The sequence below is a fragment of the Polistes canadensis genome, unplaced genomic scaffold, assembly GCF_001313835.1.
Source record: "Polistes canadensis isolate GaletaPanama2010 unplaced genomic scaffold, ASM131383v1 scaffold_24, whole genome shotgun sequence".
Classification (NCBI taxonomy): Eukaryota; Metazoa; Arthropoda; class Insecta; order Hymenoptera; family Vespidae; genus Polistes; species Polistes canadensis.
In genome coordinates this window covers 786,945-807,265 of record NW_014569571.1, presented here as the reverse complement: position 1 = coordinate 807,265, position 20,321 = coordinate 786,945, and the positions used below count along the sequence as shown (strand labels likewise).

At 29.0% G+C, this 20,321-nt stretch overlaps 6 protein-coding genes and 1 non-coding gene across 9 annotated transcripts in view; 3 read left to right on the top strand and 4 right to left on the bottom strand.

The window, feature by feature from the left end:
* The first annotated feature begins 4,687 nt into the window (after positions 1 to 4,687).
* On the top strand, positions 4,688 to 4,759 carry Trnad-guc. The gene has a single exon. It is a non-coding gene; the product is annotated as a tRNA-Asp (tRNA).
* A 393-nt stretch (positions 4,760 to 5,152) lies between these two features.
* Positions 5,153 to 7,009, top strand: LOC106783658 (calcium and integrin-binding protein 1-like). Its single transcript, XM_014742378.1, has 5 exons — positions 5,153 to 5,283; positions 5,342 to 5,444; positions 5,675 to 5,822; positions 6,257 to 6,387; positions 6,679 to 7,009. Exons 1-5 carry the CDS (start codon positions 5,192 to 5,194, stop codon positions 6,787 to 6,789), a joined length of 585 nt encoding a protein of 194 aa, XP_014597864.1. The 5' UTR covers positions 5,153 to 5,191; the 3' UTR covers positions 6,790 to 7,009.
* On the bottom strand, positions 6,836 to 7,605 carry LOC106783647. Its single transcript, XM_014742359.1, has 3 exons — positions 7,459 to 7,605; positions 7,192 to 7,350; positions 6,836 to 7,102 (listed from the first exon to the last, which is right to left on the bottom strand). Exons 1-3 carry the CDS (start codon positions 7,603 to 7,605, stop codon positions 6,836 to 6,838), a joined length of 573 nt encoding a protein of 190 aa, XP_014597845.1.
* Positions 7,606 to 7,738: 133 nt separating this feature from the next.
* On the bottom strand, positions 7,739 to 10,188 carry LOC106783680 (E3 ubiquitin-protein ligase TRAIP-like). The gene is made up of 7 exons (XM_014742444.1): positions 9,789 to 10,188; positions 9,308 to 9,682; positions 9,117 to 9,218; positions 8,925 to 9,047; positions 8,622 to 8,859; positions 8,343 to 8,483; positions 7,739 to 8,239 (listed from the first exon to the last, which is right to left on the bottom strand). The coding sequence occupies exons 1-7, from the start codon at positions 9,899 to 9,901 to the stop codon at positions 8,078 to 8,080; spliced, it is 1,254 nt and encodes a 417-aa protein (XP_014597930.1). The 5' UTR covers positions 9,902 to 10,188; the 3' UTR covers positions 7,739 to 8,077.
* A 777-nt stretch (positions 10,189 to 10,965) lies between these two features.
* On the bottom strand, positions 10,966 to 18,533 carry LOC106783677 (bestrophin-4-like). 2 transcript variants are annotated; one of them, XM_014742438.1, is made up of 12 exons: positions 18,465 to 18,533; positions 14,532 to 14,618; positions 14,299 to 14,465; positions 13,924 to 14,213; positions 13,722 to 13,856; positions 13,498 to 13,664; positions 13,274 to 13,431; positions 12,707 to 12,937; positions 12,567 to 12,647; positions 12,345 to 12,496; positions 12,107 to 12,235; positions 10,966 to 11,911 (listed from the first exon to the last, which is right to left on the bottom strand). In XM_014742438.1, the coding sequence occupies exons 4-12, from the start codon at positions 14,100 to 14,102 to the stop codon at positions 11,077 to 11,079; spliced, it is 2,067 nt and encodes a 688-aa protein (XP_014597924.1). In that variant the 5' UTR covers positions 14,103 to 14,213; positions 14,299 to 14,465; positions 14,532 to 14,618; positions 18,465 to 18,533; the 3' UTR covers positions 10,966 to 11,076. The 2 variants fall into 2 exon arrangements, with proteins under 2 accessions (XP_014597924.1, XP_014597923.1); XM_014742437.1 differs by lacking the exon at positions 18,465 to 18,533 and adding an exon at positions 17,247 to 17,333.
* The window catches only part of LOC106783679 (RNA polymerase II-associated protein 3-like), an 8,130-nt gene continuing 6,278 nt past the window's right edge, over positions 18,470 to 20,321 (top strand). The window contains exon 1 of the mRNA XM_014742442.1: positions 18,470 to 18,512. The gene's annotated coding sequence lies outside the window, so the exon portion shown is untranslated. The remainder of the gene's footprint in view (positions 18,513 to 20,321) is intronic.
* Positions 18,969 to 20,321, bottom strand: part of LOC106783681 — a 3,107-nt gene continuing 1,754 nt past the window's right edge. The window contains exons 3-4 of one of the 2 annotated variants that reach the window (XM_014742446.1): positions 19,998 to 20,125; positions 18,969 to 19,913 (exon numbers count right to left, since the gene is read on the bottom strand). In XM_014742446.1, the coding sequence (XP_014597932.1) occupies positions 19,092 to 19,913; positions 19,998 to 20,125 (950 nt within the window). In that variant the 3' untranslated portion in view covers positions 18,969 to 19,091. Of the gene's footprint in view, positions 19,914 to 19,997; positions 20,146 to 20,321 lie in introns of both variants that reach the window. The other variant, XM_014742445.1, reaches the window with a different exon arrangement.

The following is a 20,321-nucleotide window of genomic DNA, read 5'->3' as shown; positions in this document are numbered from 1 at the left end:
AGTAGTAAATTGCCTCGATCTTGATTTCATTGTAAGATCGTGCACGTAACTTTTACTCGACCAGCGATACCAAATATTAATCTACAATATTCACAAAAAATGAATAAATAAAACAATAAAACGATACAATATTACTCGTCTTTTTCAATTCTACTATCCTATTGATAAAAATCTATTGATTTTTTATATTTAATTAACGCTTCGTGTTAGAATATTTCGAGTTCTAATAATTAACACTGAGATATTGAAATTCATTTGTACTAATTGTAGTTAAAAGAAAAAATAAACAAAAAAGGTAAAATTGTAAAGAAAAATGAGACATAAAAACTGCACGATATTGTTATTAATATAAATATGAAAGCTTAATTTTTGTCGAGCTATCGTAATACGCATACGTTCTTATCATTGACCAGTTATTGATAATAAATGTGACAACGAATAGTTTAAATTTTTGTTTTTAAATTGTTTAACAAAATTCAAACAAATTCATTTTGAACAAATCACTATTAATGGATTGTCTGGTTTTATTCTGTTCTAATCTTTAGATGTTATTAACAATTTTGTTGTTAGAGTAATTTTTTCTCAAAGGATAATATCTAATTGCGTTGTATAAATCTCTGATAATCAATGATATTACAGATGTTTATTATTATCTATTAATTTTATAGATGAATTTTTTTATAATCTCCCACGGATGATCATTATTATCATTTTAATTATGTAACGTATGTATATATGTAGATTACGTTTATTATTTGACACTCTAGTTCGCGTGACTTACGAGTTATATTATCTATTTTAATACATAAAGTGATTTGTTTTTTATTCTTTATCTTCGTTATAATTATTTACTTTTCTTTTCTTTTTTTTTATTAATATTAATACTTACTGTTACGAATGTAAGACTGGCCAACACGTCAATCGAATCTCGTCCCGATATCTCGACTATTAAGAAATATATTCTTGTCATATATATACGCATAGGCAGCCATATCAATCATTTTTTGAACGAATCTCGTTATCAGATTGGTATTGTGATCGTTCATCGATAATAATATTATTTTTCTTTTTTTCGACGAAAGTTGAATACGTCAAATTAGGTACAGTTTTATTTAATTATACGTTCAATCGAATATATTTATTTAATCTCTCTTTTAGTATATATAGAATGTTATACATTGTTTATATTTTATCTAACGAACGATAATATTAATGTGATCAACAATTATTGATATGTTTGCATGAAAGAAAATGTTGTTTTCGTTAAATAGTGATATTTTAAGTTGTATTTCTTTCAGGTTTTCTTTACCAGACTCGCTGGTAAAGTGATTTGAGTGATTTAGACATTTTTAAGTATATGTTGTTTAACTTATTTGAGAATATGACATTATGTAATGGGTTTAAGGGATTGGATGCTATTGTAGTTGAATAGTTGAGATAAGACTGTTTGGTTCTTTCATTTAGTAGTAGTTTCTTTACTTTAGTAATAAACTTTTCCTCGGGCTGGTTTTAAATCTATAGAAAATCCTCTATCTCAAAAATAAATGAACCTTCGTTTAAAAAGTAATGAAACGAAGAAACGCATACTTTTCGTTTGCAGGTATACAACTATACAGGTGTTGATAGGAATGTGTCCAGCTGATAATAACCGAAGATAAATTCATCAAAACGATAGCTAACGAAAAATACCTTCCTTATATTTGAAACATATTTCAAACATTCTACATAAAAAAAGCAACGTTCACGTCCAATGGGAAATCCAGTTCTTATATAAATTCTATTTATATGCTTTTCCGAAAACGTTTAGATATTTCAGATAGAACCAAAGGTTTCAACGATTTAAAAGAATTATACAATTTAATTCTGCCATATATATTTTCCTGATTATGAGAATTATAACATGAATAACGAAATAATTAAAATTTTTGTTTAAAGCTTCAGCGAAAAAAGAAATACCGTTTTTTTATTATCTCATACGATTTTATTTTTTCCCAATAAATTTTTTTTTTTTTTACATGGTCGACAGAAGAAATAAGTGGCTTATGGAAAGTATTTGCGTATATTGGTAAATTAAAAGAATATTTTTAAGTTCATGGGATATACGATAAGGCAGACATTTTTTGTTTCATATTTTTTTTATTCTACTCGTTGAGATACATTCAGCAATGAGTGAGAATAAGGATTTTTAACTAATTCAAATTTAGGATTTCTATATACCACAATATTTATTATAAACAAAAATTCTATAGATCATAGAAAAAAAAGGAATCTTAATCTGTATTTTTTTAAATACCCACGATGTCCAATAATTCTTTGAGAGTCCTATTACCAACAATAAGAATTAATTTTCTCTCTGCAACTTCGCTCAATAATTCTCCTGCTTGTTCTGGATGTGCTCGAATAACTTTTGGTCCTTTTTCAGATATCTTTTTACTTACTTCCTCTGAACGTTTTTGGTCATTAAAAAGTCCAGTTACTTTGACCTAAAAAAAAAAAAAAACAAAATTTCAAGCATCGGTGTCAAATAATCTGTATGCTAGTAAGTAATCAATTAATGTTATATCTTATAAATAAATTTTCTAAACGTCAAACTTTGGAGTTTTATAGCTTCATTTGTAAATAACTGATTGAAATTGATAAAAACATACATCAAGAGATTCCACATCAACTGTCGATCTAATACTCGCTATATACGACTTGTTATCTTTAAATCCTAGTCGAATATTGGCAGTAAAATCGACACCACCAAGTGTTGCTCTAAAAATACATTACGTATACAAAAATTAGGTTAAATAATTTAAAAACGTTTTAAATTATACAATGGTTCACATATTCAGCAAAAGATATCAAACGAAAGATCGTTAGAGGATACCAATTGTTAATAATCTAAAGATTTTAAAATATCCTACATTACCATCAAAAAATCTACAAAACGCTTGATAAATAACTTACGTGAAGTCTCCCTTTCCAAAAATCGGATATTTATTAGTTACAAATCCATTAATATCATAATCTGAATTTAGCTCGAGTGTCTCCCAATGAAAACCTAAAACTACTTTTAATCCTACTACGTGGAGTTTACCTTCTTTGACCTGATAATTTGATAGACCGGTCACGTGAAGATCTTGTAAATTAAGGTCAGCCCTTAAAAAATAGAAAATTGTATCCAGTTTAAATAATACATTTTCTAAAACACACATTTTAGAAGACATATCATAATGTTTTTTAAATCTCACAGAAATAGATACTTACTTAAGGAAAGATAAATCAAGGTGATAAGAGTCCTCTTTAACGTTATGTGGATCCAAGACAGGTATTTTGAGAGACTCATTTCCAGTTCTCATAACATACCTAAATCTTTCCAAAAAAGGTTTTAAGTTACTGACATCATATTTTTCTTCCTGTTCGTGTGCGGAAGCAGAAGAACAAATCAAAATCACCGCGAATATTATGGTCGAACGAATCATGTTTCTCTAAAAAAACAATTATAACATATAATTAGATTTATTAGATATTTGAGTAATTTATATATATATAACGTTGCTATTATATTATATATTATGTAGATCGAATTAGTATGTGTATACTTATACACATTTCTTTGAATAATTCCTTAACTTAATGATCTATAATAATATATACATTTAAATACATACAAATATTCGGAAGTAAATTTAAGTATCGATTCATACTTACAGTCTTACGATGTACCAGTTAACAGGACTAGAGAACTATTGAGACAAATATCCATGATGACCGGTTTTATAAATTACTGATATCATAAGTCTAAAGGTAACAATTTTTTTATCAGATTTTTGATTATTAACTATGATTTTATCGAAATTATAACTTCATTATTGTACGTACATATAAATGTTTTGATCAAAATATACATGACAAACTCATTTGTGTGTAGTTGATTAAAAAATAATAGATTATATTCATATTTTTAAGGACTTTGTTATAATCAGATTGTAAAGGGGCAGCAGAAATGCATGATAACATTAGAAACTTGAAGTATAGGTGCTTAACTTCAGTTGAACTATCGTAATATGTATATGTTTTTATCGTTGGCGAGTTATTGATAGTTAATGTGACAACAATTAGTCAAAAATTTTTTTTTTAAATGGTTAACAAAATTAAAACAAATCGCTATTAATGGATTGTCTAGTCTTATTCTGTTCTTATCTTTAGATTTTATCAACAATTTTTTTTGGGGGGCAATTTTGTTCAAAAGATAATATCGAATTGTGTTGTTAAAATCTCTAATAATCGATAATATTACAGATGTTTATTAATATCAATTAATTTTGTAGATGAATTTTTATAATCCCCACTTATTATTATCATTTTAATTATGTAACGTATGTTTATATGTAGATTACGTTTATTATTTTATTATTTTATTATGACTTACGAATTATGTTATCTACTTTATTACATTGTTACTTGTTACTTTTTATTATACATGTTACTAATCGTGTCCACGTTGCTTGACTGTAATAATTTGTTGGAAATTAGTAATCCAACGTGCCTAGACCGTTGACTAATTTGTATTGATTATATAATAGTAAAAGTAACAAATTGTATAATAATCAATATCTTAATATAAAAAATGTAGATTAATTATAAAATTAAGTGTAAAAGTTCAACATATTTACATTATAATTCACTTCTAATGTCAAGTTCCTCGGTAGTATAGTGGTTAGTATCCCCGCCTGTCACGCGGGAGACCGGGGTTCGATTCCCCGCCGGGGAGGAACATATTTTTTTTTTTCTTTACTAGATTTGTTTGCTTTTATTTTTTATCGTTACAATTATTAATATTCTATAATATTTATAATTTTATCCTAGTCTAATTGTAAGAATGGAAAGGTCTGTATATTTTTTGGTGCTTTTTATATTCATGCACGATATATTATAGATGATAGAATAAATAAATCAAATTTTATCCTAATTTCAATTACTATAGATCTTACAATTAATGCATCCTAGTATATGTCAAAGTATATGTAATTTTTAATATACAAGTCTAACAATACAAAAAGATTGTTAATCTGATATGCTTGCTAAACTAAAAGATAAAATTATCACTTATTGATAACAGATTTCCTAAGCGTACTTGGAAATGATAACTCTCTTTCAAATACATGCAACTAGTTAAACTGTAACAAAAGTCTGATTATTAACCATGGGTAACTCTGATTCGAATCATACTCTATCGGAAGAATTAATAGAAGATTACGTTGAATTATCATATTTGACCAAATTTGAAATACTTCAGTAAGTATACTACATTATGCATTTCTGAATGAATCAATATTCCTATTTTATTGTTTAGCATTTTCGACCTTCTTGACAACTTATCACCAGGAATCTTGTGCAACAATTTGCATCATCGCTTTACGAAGAAACAAATAGATAAAATATTACCTCAAGTTTTAGTGAGTAATTGCAATCTAATTTTTTACTTCATCCGATTAACAATATCAATTTAACTATATAACAAAATTTATATGAATTTCGAATAACACCGATATAGATTTCATTTTGTTTAAAAACAAAAGAACTATTATTTGTTTCACTATAAATAATGGAGAATTAATTAATGCAAGTAAAGAAAATGTGATAAATGTACAAATAATGATTGAAAAATTCCCTCTCATTTTTTCAGTACAGTCCATTTCGAGATTCAATATATCGAGTGTTTTCTTCGGAACAAGACGAATGTTTAAGTTTCGAGGATGTTTTAGATCTTTGTTCCGCTTTTTCGAGAAATTGTCCTTTGAACGTTCGTTCAGCCTGGGCATTTCTGATATTCGGTAACGAGTCCAAAATATCTAATATGTTTTTTCGCTTTTTACTTTAATTTTCGCTATTTACAATATTATTTGGTCTCATCTTTCTTCACATTTTGACTGCGCCTTCGAAAAATTGTATAAAAATACAAACATCGTTACAATGTTAAATGATTTTGTTAATTGCAAATAAAAAAGGCAAACTTTTTCTCAATTAATGCGATCGATATAATTCTGTCACATATTTTATAGTAAAATAGACAACATTTTGGAAGTAATTAATAGATTTATTTAAAATTTGCTTACATAAACTCTTCGCGTATTTAATTTTCATTGAATCAATACTATAATTTCATTTATTTTATATATAATAATATTCATGTATTTTTTTTTTTTTGATGAACCATACTTTCTCTAACAATCAGTTATAAAAGAAATTAACTCGCATTCGTTTTCAGATTTCGATGGTGACGATCAGCTCGTAATGGCTGATTTAATTGAAGCTGTCGAGAAATTAACTAGCATTAACGAAAATGAAGGAATCATGATTCAACTTGATCGTGAACGTATCGAACAAGTGGCACGTATGGTAAATCTCTGTAAATGAACATTGATTTCATGGTTTTACATTTTCATAGCATATCTTGTTTAATACCTTCTATGTTAGATTGATTTTCGGTGACTTTTTATGCAAATTGCATTTAAATAGTAAAAATTTCGAACGATCTGAATGGAAAATTCAGAATTGATCGTATTATGATTCACGCAACGTAAACTCTTATTTAAATTAATGAACAAATTTGAACTGTATTATTGAACCATACTTTAAAAATTTCTCATTTAAAAAATATATGATACTAACTATATTTTAATTTCATAGATGATATCTGAAATGGATTTCACCGAAAATGGAAGTATTTCCCCTCAAGAATTTGAACGACTTGTTGCAAGGATGCCAGACTTTGCTCATTCTTTTCAATTTAATGTTTGATAGCAGCAGATAAAATCATTTTATGTAATATCTTTTTTATAATAAGTCAACGCTTATATGCGATACAGTTTGAACGATCGTAAATTCCAGAAAGCACCAAATCGGGTATGCAAGGGATCTCTTTTTTTCTTTCATAAGTCAATGGAAGGATTGCAGGTGTTTTGTATTTTGTATAGGACGTTGGATATTTGGTAAAATACGATGATATCAATGCAGGTGCACACTGATATTTGTATTTGTCTGTTTTGAAAAATTCTAATGGATGTAGATTTGATGAACGATCCTTGTATTGATCACGATGAACTTGTACTACCTTTTTATTTAAAAAAAAAATTAGCACAAGTCTACAACTCATAATGAATAAGATTTTCTAAATAAATTGAATAATTAATAAATAAATACTGTATATAAATTGTCCACTTCTTTCATATGTGCTAAATCTATGGTAGAAATATTATTTTGTGGGATTGTAAGAGAACGAACTCGAGTCTGTAAAGTCATCGTTGGATTTGGTAGTGGAGTGTAGGATTTTTTTGGTACAGTCCAACTGTATGACGGTAACTTTATAAAAAATATTATAATAAATAAAAATATATGAACTACTTTTAGAAAAATAATCATTTCTTAATTTATTAAGCGTTTCAATTGAAATAGGCAATAATTACTAACGATAATTCGTGAAATTTTCTCGTTCCTATAATGTTTGAAGTAACCTTCTATATCAGAACCTTTTAAGGAATCGAATTTTGAAAGATCGGGTCCCATAAACTGCGGCTTTAAAATTGGTGAATAATATGTGTAAAGCGATTTAGACATATTTAAAGTATATTACAGAATAAAGAAGAATTTATTTATTGTTTTATTCGCAAAATTTTCATGTTAATTCTGAAATTTGACATTTGGTAAAATAATTGAATTATGTACAACATGACAATAATTAAAGTCGATATTTTTTCTTGAAAATTAATTCTTTTTTAATGAATCATTATACACGTTATATTTATTATTATATATATATGTAATAAGATTACGTTTAATAATAATAAATAATTACATCAAAAATATATAATATTATAAGTTATTTCAATATCGGCACCTTAATTTACAATGATGTTTTTTATTAACTTTCCATTATTTTTAAATTCTTCATCCGATATAATCACGTAAAATCTATCTAGCATATGCAAAAAAATAAAAAAGGTAACTACACATATACATGTTTAAATTATTATTAAACCTAATTGTAAAAAATAGAATATTGAAATAACTACAGTATCATGAATTAGAATTAAATCTGTAAATCAGTAAATTTTTGATTGTCTTCCTTTGGCTTAGACAAATAATCTTTCATTTTCTGCACTTTAGAACTTGCACTAGGACTAGGAAATTTATCATACTTCGAGTGACCACCAAAACCATCATATGTGATTGGACCACTTTTTGAAGATTCCTATTAAATATAACTTATAATAATATTAATGAAAAATAATAAATTTTCGTTATAAATAAATACATTTAACTTTGTAATAATTAAGAATTATTATTATACTCACAGCAGAATTATGAGATAATCTTGGTTTTTTTTTTAAGATAGAAAATGTTGGTTTTGTAGTTTTTCGTGCTGCGTACCGTTCCTTTAGAGCTAAAATGCCTTGTGATTTGAGAGGAATATCAGGAGAACTTATTTTAGTATCCTATAACAATATTATATTAATTTTGATCACCAACTCTAATTATTAAAAAAATGTTTTTCGATATAAAAAGTTAAACATTCAATCATTTTAATCTGTGAACAGTTCATATATAGAACGTATTGAAATATATTTCATTACCTCCTTCGAGATATTTGTTTTTCTTTTATGAGTGCTCTTCGTATCATTTTTGTTATCCGTTTGATTAGTATCTTTAACTTCTTCTTTAGACGTTTTACTAGAATCTTGATGATTATGTTCTGTTTTCATCGTACGTGATACACATGCTTCAGTACTTCCATTATTTTCAAGATCTTGAAGTTTATTTTGTAATGAAATTTTTTCAGCTTCGCAGACCATTAACTCTGCTTCCAATATTCTAAATACACATATAAATAGAAAGTAAAATATTTATACTAATCTAATGAATTAAATCTAACATACTTCCGCTTATCTCGTTCTTCCAATAAAAAATTACGTTCCATAGAAGTTTTAGTGAGTTCCTGTTGTGTATCTTGCAATTTAGTTCTCAGGTCTCTCCGTTTACTCACACACTTAGCCATTTCCCTAATGTCACCGGAGAGATGATTAAAAATGAGAATTTATAAACATTATGATATATTCTATTCGATATACCTTTTCATTATAGATATATATGTAATAAGAGTACTAGGATCTTTTGTTCTTGAAACCATATCATCAACATCTTCGACAGGAGCATCCATTAAAAGTTGTATGCTTAAAATATAAACGATAAACTTGAAATATTATTAAATTTTCAAAATATGGAAAATAATTCTTTCATAACAAGACAATAATAAACGTACTTTCTCATATCCGTAATTTTCTTTTTCAATCTAGTAGCTTCCTGTTTAAAAGCATCTGCTTCTGAGCATTGTTGTCTAAAATACTTTATTTGCTCTTTCAGCGCATAAATAGCAGTTTCTTTTTCACGTACTTCACTTTCAGCTCTTCTAACTTCGTTTCGCAATTCAGAATTGTGTTGCTTCCACGTTTCACTTTGCTCTTTATAATGTTTGAGATCTTTATCCTTGAGTACAATTTGAAACGTAAGTTTGTCAACTTTTTCTTGTAAGTAAGATGAATCTTCAGCGATGGTGTCATTGTTAGAAAAATTAAAATATATTCTATGTATCTTAGATTTATCAGTTTTCTCTCGACACTGTGGACATGTCTTTGACCTATATGAAAAAAAAATACATAAATATGAAATTATCAAATTATTGAGCAAATAATATTAAAAGAAAAACTATTTAAACGATAAAAAACTGAATGAAGAGATATTACCTTTCTAACCACTTTACTAAACACATAAAGTGAAAAATGTGACCGCATAGTGTATAAAATACATCATCTGATGGTACTAATAAATCACTGCATATAACACAAACAATATTCATTTTATTCCTTAGAATTTACAAAATTAAATTATCTTTTTTAAAAGCAAGACAAGAAGAAAACAAATAAAATCCAAATATTTGTGTTTGGTTATAAATGAAAATAAATAATGAGGTTAATCAAATATCATCATACATCTTAATCATATATTTACATATATTTGATTTCTATTCATTTATCTATAATGTAAATATATATAATATATTTGCAATCTTTAGCACAACAATGATCAAATAAAAAATTCGAAAAGAAAGTAATACTCTTTAACTACTGACAATGCTTGGTATACGAAAACATAGATGGCGATAGCAACAGTTAGAAAAGATGTCATAGTTGTGAATTGTATATTTATAAATTTGATTATATTTGATCTAATTATTTATATAATTAAACATTTTATTAAATTTAAAGGGATATTCAGACGTTAAATATTGACAATATATATATAGAACATTAATTATTATTTCCAGAGTGTGTCGAAAAAAATTATAATTATTTATTCTACAATGTGTGTTTGTGTGTCTTATTATTATTTAACTAATACAAAATATTAATCGTACAACTTCTTCTACCAGCTAATTATTGTTTACAATTTAAGAAATTATTATTTGAATTACATATGTACTAATTTATATATTACATATTATACAAATATAATTAATTTGCAATAATACAGTCATTCCATAATAATACTGCCATGGAAACTAATGAATGTATATATTTTTAAATATTTAGCTCTTGGCCGACAGTAAAAAGATGAAATAAATTTATTATTAAAAAAAAAATGTATATTTATAATAATAAATTTATAATTTAATAACATTATAAATATGTGTACGAAAAATTGTATTTTTATTTTTATTAATCAATCAAATTTGTTTTTTGTTTCCGTTATAAATATTACTATCTAGAAGTGAAAAAAACACTTTATCAAAACAATGAGAATGAAGAAATAATTATAAATTATGAAATCAGTGAAAAAATAAATAGATAAACATGATCATTTCATTTCAATTAATATTTAACATGAAATAACAGACAAATAAAAATGCTAGAAGAAGAGAGATTAATATTAATGCTCAGCTTATTTTAAATCAGTAATGAAATAGCGCAGAAGATATATAATTATGGAAATAAAAACAACCGGTCAAGATAGAATTGTAATATATGTAATTGTTTAAAGTTTGGAATCTTGTTCAGATCCATCAGAAGGATCGAGTTTATCCGGCTGTTTTACTTCAACTTCTATATTAGTTAAGTTCGGTGAACTCCTTGCTTGAGGTATAATGATCTGCAGAGAAGTTGGCACATTATGGACGGTTTTCCGACGAGCCAACAACGAAGGTCTTCTTTCGTCCACTTTCCAGTGAACACCCTTCTTGTCACTGGACCCGCTTGAAGAATGTCTTTGAAGAAGATGCTTAGGATAACTTTCAATGGTTTCTCTGAAATTTGGTAGGTCTATTTCTTCTATTTGTGCATCCGAAGATTCTGCAGTATCCGTTGAAACAAGACGTTCGAATCGATCAACGTCTTTTACATTTTCCGCGGTATCATCGTCTTGGTCCTCGATATACCGATCATCAACATTCTCGTGGAAAAAAGCATTATTGGAAAATCCTTTACGATTTTCTTCATCCTTAGATTCATCAGTGCTTAATGAAACATCCGAAATCGGTGGAACGCATAATATTTGCGGTGCAGTAAATACCGCGGGTGTATCGGTCTCACGAGAACGATTTGTTCGTGATAAATTAGTGGCACTCGGCCAAGGTTGCAACCATATCTTCGAAGCCTTTGTTAATGGAAAGAAAGGCTTTCGATTCGAGTCGATTCGAGGAGTTCCATGCCTAGCCATTGTTGAAAATTTTTTTATAGCACCGGTCAAACGCCGACGTTGTGGCTCACCTTGCTCAATTTCCCCTTGTTGTTCTTGATTATCTAACTGAAGAACCGTTTCACTATCATTACGATCCATCGGTGGAGTTGTTTGAGGGGACCCGCTGATCTGGCTGAAACAAACGAATCTAACTTAATAGAGTTCATATGTACAATTTTAATCTTATGTTAAAGCTTACCCATTGTCCGATAACATCGACAGCAAAAATAAATTTACTTCAATTTCGTTTTCACATACATACGCACATATCAAATTAATTACAAAAAATATATATTCAATAAATTATTTAAACTAATTTCAATCTTACCGCTTTTCAGTCATTGGACTATCAGTGCGTATCGCTAAACTAGCGCTGGACGTACGTGGTGTGCCTCTATGTTCTTCATCTTCTTCTACTATTCCTGGTAAGAACATTGTTTGCTTTTCTTCTGGCACCCTAAACATCGTCAAATTTTTTACCAATCAATATATTATGGTAATTATTTTATCTCTCCTAACTTTCGAAATATAACAATAAACAATTCAACAACCAAAAGAAAACTTACGGCATATCTGCTACGCTGCCACGATAGGTCTTCCTCTTGTACGCTGCTGCTGCTTCGGTGTATGGTAAAATAAGATTTTCCGCATCAAAGTACATGTCTTTTACCAGAGGCGGACACCGATTCATTAAAGTGTCTACTCCCAAATATGACACCTAAAATAAACGCAAATCTTTTGTAAATTTTCAACAAGTAAAATTATTTATCGAAAAACATAATTTTAACCTTGACATGACGATCGATAAGCCAATTCAATTCGAAATCCTCGTCATCGTCGCCGAATGGATTAATCAATTGTTCAGCTACCTGTTAAGAATCAACAATTTAATTTCTGCTTCATTTTATTATTCATATTTTGTCATTACCTTTAATAAACCCATGAAGAAAAAAAATTGCAGTATCGTAAATATAGGACAATACTTGTCGATTTTTAATTGAAACTGTTTTTCATTTCCCTCAATGTGTTGACGACCGACAAGTGCAACGGCAAAGAAACTGTACGTTGCAAGTGTCACAACTTGCGTGTAAACCAAAGGAATGGAAACCCAGTCGTAACTCCATAAGAGTCCACATTTCGAACGAAAATCATTGAATTCCTATAACAAATATTTCAAAAAACTTGTATGCACATTTCGGTATCTAGATTTGAATTACTGTTAATACGATTATAAGAAAAATTAACGAAACAAGAAATCAATTGTAGCCGATAATTAATCGCAAAAGTCATTAAGTCGTGCACGTTTAATTTTGAAAAAACAACAAAGTCATTGCCGTTGAAACGTGACTATCTTGGAGTTTCCAGCCTTTTGACAGAACAAATAATTATATGAATAATAAATTTGTAAATATCATTTTCTACGGAGGTCAAATAAATCGTACTTGATAATTTTCAAGAAATGTCTTCCCATCAATGAAATATGGAGTAAACCAACCTCCATAATAAGTTTTAAACCTTGGGGATCGGGCAATCGATGATTTCGACGTGCTTCCTTCAACAGGTTAATAAACCACGTACACGGAATCCAGTAAGTATTGAATTCGAGACTTGGTACCGATTGAAATAAATCCAATTCCAAGGAAGTCATGAAACCTAAAACAAATTCCAATTATTCAAATAATTAAATAGAACATTTTCTAAGGGGATACTTGACTTTACCGGAATCTACCACGTGATCGAGAGTTGGAAAGCGTCTTTTAACAGCCGAACTAATGGAACGTAATACAAGTATGAGAGAAAGATTTAAATATCTCATGAGACTTCTCCGCAACATTCGACCATATTCATCATCTCCGCTAACGTAAAGCGCAACTAGATGCATAACCCTGGGAAGTAATCGAAGGATTAACTTTAAAAAGAAATGAATTCATTTGAGAACATACTTATCCGGCCAAGGTATCGCGTTGTATTGTTTCCACCATCTGTCAGCTACGTGAGACACGTAAAATCCTAGTACGAAACTAAGTGGAATCAGATTGATGAATGTGTCACAATAAATTACTAATTTCTCAAATTCCCTGTAAAACAAAAATGACAATAGTAAATGTTATATATTATAATTTGAAATTAATTATAAGTGTGTACCTTTTTTGTGCATCGATCAATGCATAACGATAAATAGCCGATAGCGATGCAAACATAATCAAAAAGAGTAGAAGTTCTCTGTAAATTAGTTTGTAGAGGGAACCCCTCCACATAAGCAAAAGTCTGGTAAATCCACCGCTCGTGGAGCTGGCAACTTCGTATTGATAAGAAACGGTCATTTTTTATCCATTTAGAAAAATCTCGTCTACTCACTATCAAATACTCCCTTTTATTTTGCGTATAGTTATTCATACCCCTTTACGATTATACTTAAACTTTAACTATTCGGTCTAAGAATGTTCAAATATAATTATAAGATAATACAATAAGCAGATTAATTATTCATAATAAATTCATTATCTTACATTATCTTACATTTTAAGATTTTGACATTTACACCGTTAGGAATTCAACCATAATAATCGACAATCGTTATAATTGAGCATAGTGCACAAGAATATTTCGGTGCTAACTATTAGTAAAGTAATGTACAGTTCTGCCATTTTATCGTTATTAAATCGTATCGGTAGGCTACCCTTTATCTGTAAAATAACAAATTAAATGATTTTTAATTTATAGAAAATGTCTACGCCTCGCGTTCAACCTACCATTTGCAAATGTATCGCATTTTCTCGAAACATCGAAAATATATCGTGTAGCAATCATGCTATGACCACAGACGGTACATCCTGCACCTTTAATGACAAATCGAAATATACATTTTCTTATGAAACATAAAATATCATTCATTATCGTTGTATTAATTTTATTATTAAATTACATTAATAAAAAGATAGTGTTAGGATGAGAACGGGTACCGCGTTGCTTTTAACAAAATGGAAGCTAAATAATCCTCGTAATAATTTGGTGTACACGTTTTCGCAATTAATCTTAATCTCATTGTAAAATAGATTTTCTAAATTCTATTGGCGTTAATGGGTTTCATTTCTTCGAATATTGAAATTCACAAATATTAAATTTCGAGACAACTAGACATCTTGGAAAGATTTAAACAAGCCATGATCATATCTGATACGAATAACCATTGTTTGAAGATAAAGAAACAATGAAATTTGTCGTTTAACGGACGATTTACAAGTAGATCTATATAAAATAATCTAGAAATAGTCGCGTAGCTCGAAGAAGTGAAATCGGTTAAAACCGGAGAGAACTAGGCCTAGGTCTTTGCGCCAGAGACATACCTTCTTTCTTACATATATGTCTTTTTGTAACGACATCGTTTGTCTTAAAACGTAATATAGCATTTATTTATTGGCTAATAGGTCCTTAAAAGAAAAACACGTTTTTCCACCAAGTAACATTTATAAGAACTTAATAAAGATGTCAATTTAGATTCCTTTTTAGAGATAACTTTATTAAATAAATCAAATAAATGAAATAAATTTAGATATCGTTTAAATGATACAAAAATTAAATTATTGACAATGAATGAATAAGAGTTGATACGACACAAGTATTTTCTTGAATGGAGGATATGATACAAGATGCAAATTATGTCACGAACCAGACATCGTACAAGAAAAGTTTCAACGCCAATGCAAATAATGTTGGCGTGGCTGAAAATCTTTTCGTTTTTTTTTGTTTCTTTTTAATTCTTTTTACAGTCGCGCCGTAAATAATATTAAATATTAGGATTCGCGCCAGTATGCATCGTTGTTGATAAATATAGCTCTACGGTCGTCGAAGTAGCCACTGTCTAAGTAAACAGACAATTTACGAGAAAGATACCCGGACGTAGGTGTTTTAAGGAACGTGCCTTGTCTCGTTCGATTATAATCGTTCATTTTTCTAATATCTTAATGATTCTTTTTTTGTTTTTAAGGAAATTTTCATCTTTCGTCCTGAAATTTGAATTATTCTGATGCTCAAATACAACAAACTTAAAAGAACAATTTTCTCGTTGAATTGTTTTAGATATGTTTAAATAATTTATTATTAATTAATTAAAGAATCGTGTTTCAAAAAAGAAATCTTTCAATTAGCATTAATTATCAGAATTTTGTGTGTTTGAGATTCGTGAACTATTGTCTCTGAAAACACATTTCATCCGTTCATCGTACAAACTACTAACAAATTTATCGTTTTGGCACAAGAGACGTTAGCAGTCACAGAAAGAGGCCTTCAAATTTCTCATGTCTACTCCGTGGCCCGATTTGCTCTCTTTATTATTCTTATTATATATCTCACGTTTCTCTACTCGGATAATAAATAAACGTATAATCTATATGTTCGAATGATTAAACAATTTTTCCCGTAGATTCCTTTGGATAAGTTTTCAGAGTATATATATGTGTGTGTATATGCAGACAAATATGTGTGATAAATTTGTTTCAAACTATTACAAAAGAGATGCATAAATACACATAAGATTTCTAATTTAATCATTTTGTTATCAATCATTTATGATTAATATAATAATAATTAATGAAATTATATTTTAAAAAAAGTGTTATTCTTATAAAAATGTTAGTTAAGAGATTGAATTTTTATTTTATTTTTTTTTTCTAGGTATACTTTTAATGTTATTCCATTTCTTTTCTCGACAAATATAAAATTAATTACTATTATTTTTGTTTGTTTAAATATTAGTATTTCTGATCAGTAAATAACGTGAAACATTATCGGAAAGTGTCCTGTTGACAGATTTATAAAAGTCAACCATTTGCGAACGAGTTGCAGCATCGGAATACAGATTTTCAGACGTATAAACCTTGAAATTAAATATATTTTAAGCTTATGCATATCTAACACTGTGAATTCCTCTGTCCTACGTTTTCATATCGATAATATCATTGAATATAAATAATCAACATTTCCTTATTAGTATGATTAAATACGTGGATAAATATTGGAAAAGAAAATGAAAAGCATCGTTAATTTTTTATCGATATCTCGCGTATGCTTTGAGATTGTACGTGCGAAATTGATAAACAAATTCGAACATTATTCTTATTGTAAATTATTATCATATTGTGAATGAGAGAGAGAGAGAGAGAGACAATAAAAAATAAACGGACATATCCTGTAAAATATCATCGTTTTTTGATTAATTTTAAATAATATGCACTTTTTTTAAAGCTTCTTTGTATAGACAAAAGAAAATATTTACATTCAATTTGTGAAATGTTGAGAATATAAGGTAAAATTGAAGATAGAAAAACGAATAATTCATTAGTGATTTTAATACAAGCCTGTTAATTTTTAAAAGGAGTCGTAATAGAATATTACAAATAATCTTTGCCAATCCAATATTATTATTTCTATTATTAAAAAGAGTCAACATTTAATTACTTAGCTCTTACCGTTCATACCCACGTAGAAAGAAAATCTGTAGACATAGAATACTTTAATTGATCCTTGCTCAGTTATATAATTAACAAATTATTTTCTATTTTTATTCTATAGCAAAATTATTTAATCAAATCCAACATAAAACTGTTCAAATATTTTCTATTAAACGTTCGATTTAAATTTATATTTAAATAATATTTTAAATATTAATAACAATCGTTTCTTATGTCCAATTTCTTAAGTATTGCATGAACGTGTTTAAACGTAATTCATAAGTGTTACACAATCTTTCTTCTTATCTAGATAAATTCACTATGATCTTTTTTCCATCCCAATAAAGGTAACAATGACGTTTATGAGAACTTGCATAGATCATTTGTTGTTTCACTTGAAATCACTCAATTATAGATAAAAATACAATTCTAAGTTATAAACTTAAAGATGTAATAAAGAAATTGACGTAATTATAAATTAATAAATATTGATGAATATATATATATTATCGAACTGCACAATTAAAACATCTCGTCTTTGAAAAAAAAAACTTTCTTAACTTTCGATGCACACCTGACACTCGTCAGTTGAGAACTGCTTCAGTAGTCAGTATCATCCCTTCGGATATGTTTTAACATTGAAGTCTGCTCGATCTCGATCCGATGGCAAGTACCCAAAATCTATTAGAGTTCGAATGTCAAGCTCATGCCGTATATTTTCAAACACAAGTTTCTCATTTAAAATTTTTCTACCAATCTAGCATCTCATTTTGCATTGGATCAAATATTATCGCATCTTTCAAAAGCGCGAAAATATAAAAATTGTTCATTTTCATCATAATAACTACATGTATTCATAATAATAGATTTTTTTTGTCATTCGAATTAAATTTAGAGATATTAGAATTTTATAAACTAAAATATTTATGTTTGTTTAGAATTTAAACTTGAATTTCTATTTAAAAATTGAATTTAAATGTAAGTATTTTGTATTCTTTTTCTACTTTATCGATAGATCGAACAATCGATAGGTCGAACTATCGATAGGTCTGTCGTATCTTAATCATCTCCCGCTAGTAACGCCAGGTCGCAGCACGAACACCAGAGATGTAGCGTATTCAAGAATATTCGGAAATAACTAATTCACTAGGGAAAAATATTAAATGAATATTTTTATTATAAACGGATCAAAAAGGACTTGTACAAAAATATGTAATAAACTTAACAAAATCTTACAGAGGAAAAAGGAGGTAGTGACTAGTTTCACGTCTTTGTTTACTGCTCGTGAGTACCCGTGTGTCTCGCTCGGTGGTTGGAACGGAAGAGAGCGAATAGTAGCGGTTGTTCATCAACGTGGTGTTTTTTTAGTTCTTTTGTTTTGTCACTAGAGGCGTGACGGTAAGAGTGCCGGAGGCGCCAAGCTTTGGCGTGACGGCCCCAGTAAATGCCCAGAAGGAGGAAGATCAGACATTATCAGACCTAGCATCAACAGATAAAAAAAGATCGTGTTTTCTCTTTTTCATAATTATAAAAATCATACACATACATATTATACAAATTGAATATATTTTAAATATAAAAAAAGTATTATTTTCTTTTAGTATTTTAAATTTACATAATATTTTCATCTTTTATTTAAGATTGATTGTGAGTTTTGTATTTTTTAAAACGATGATAATTAAAATGTAATGTCTTTCTTTTAACAATTGCCAAATAAAGTTATCGTAATATAAATTTGTAATAAAGTAAATATACTACTTTCTAAATGTACAAAAAAAATTATCATGTTTTATTCGCCTTTAGATAAGGCTTTAGGGAGCTTTTAGGATCTTTTATTACATGATTGTTTTGTAATCCACAGTGTCATTTAGGTCTTGAGTACACCCTTTTTGTTTTGGGCTCAGACTTCATAGGAGGTGGTGGTTCGCTTCTGACAGCGGCAGACGTGCTTGGCTCAGGACTTCTTGGTCGAAGTTGTCCGATAGGCGTCCATTGAACATCATCAAATCCACTGACAGTTTTATCCATTATGTGTTTAAAGTTATGTATCCCATCTGTTATGGCAGATCTGGACAGTTCTGCTTTCCTATTAATAAGTCTCTGCAATACAACTAATGAATCAACAAATGCCTCCGCTGTAGCCTCAAATTTATTAATAACCAAATCAAGCTTGGCTATCTTCTTTTCCAAATCTAGTTTGGCCGATTGTCCTGACCCAGCTACAGATAAAGTTGCTTGTTCTCTTGCAAATCTGATGGGATCTGCCTTAAAATCATGTCTTTTTAACCGGGCTGTATATAGCATCCTGCCTGCTTTGGTAACGGCATCTTTAGCCTCCATATTAGTAGCCGTGTCAGGTATACAATGGTAGAAATGAGCAAGGGTGAGGGAGTCTGGAGGGTCTATTAATCTAACCCATCTATCATTCCACCAAAGTTCCATAGAGGATTTGAAGGTCTTAGGTGGGATGGTGTGAGGATGGAGCAGAAAATACAATAATGTGTCCCCAATTCTATACTGTTTTGGAGCAGATTCAACATGGGATAGGTGATTTACAAGAGACTCATCACTGTCACTAGGGACAGGTTCTTGGATTTCTGCAATCAGGCGTCTTTCTCTCGAGGATCCTCTTGTCACGCCTCTAGTGCACTCGTCTGGTCTATGACAGGGCAACTCTTCAGGAATCTGAAAAGAATCAAACTCCTTGTTATTCACTTTTACATCATGTTCAGAATCCAGAGCAATAGAAGAACAATGACTCTTGCTCACCTGGACAGAGATAGGATCATCTAATAGGTTATCTTTAGGAGACAAATCCCTTGATGGAACTTTGGAAGGAGGGCTTTTGTCACTAGGGGATTTTGGTTGGGCTTGTTTGGTTCTTGGCCCTTCTGATCCTGCAACAGCAATATCATTTATTAGTCCAGGCAACAAAGGAGAACTTGGAAAATTTAGCGGCCTTGTTAAAATYTGATATAATRGTAATTCGDCGACGCTGAATCGAATGGTGCTAATTTTTTTGCAATTGGATCAGGAGATCTTTGAGAAAAAGGGTGAAAAAGGGTAAAAATGCCATATCTTAGAATCTATGCA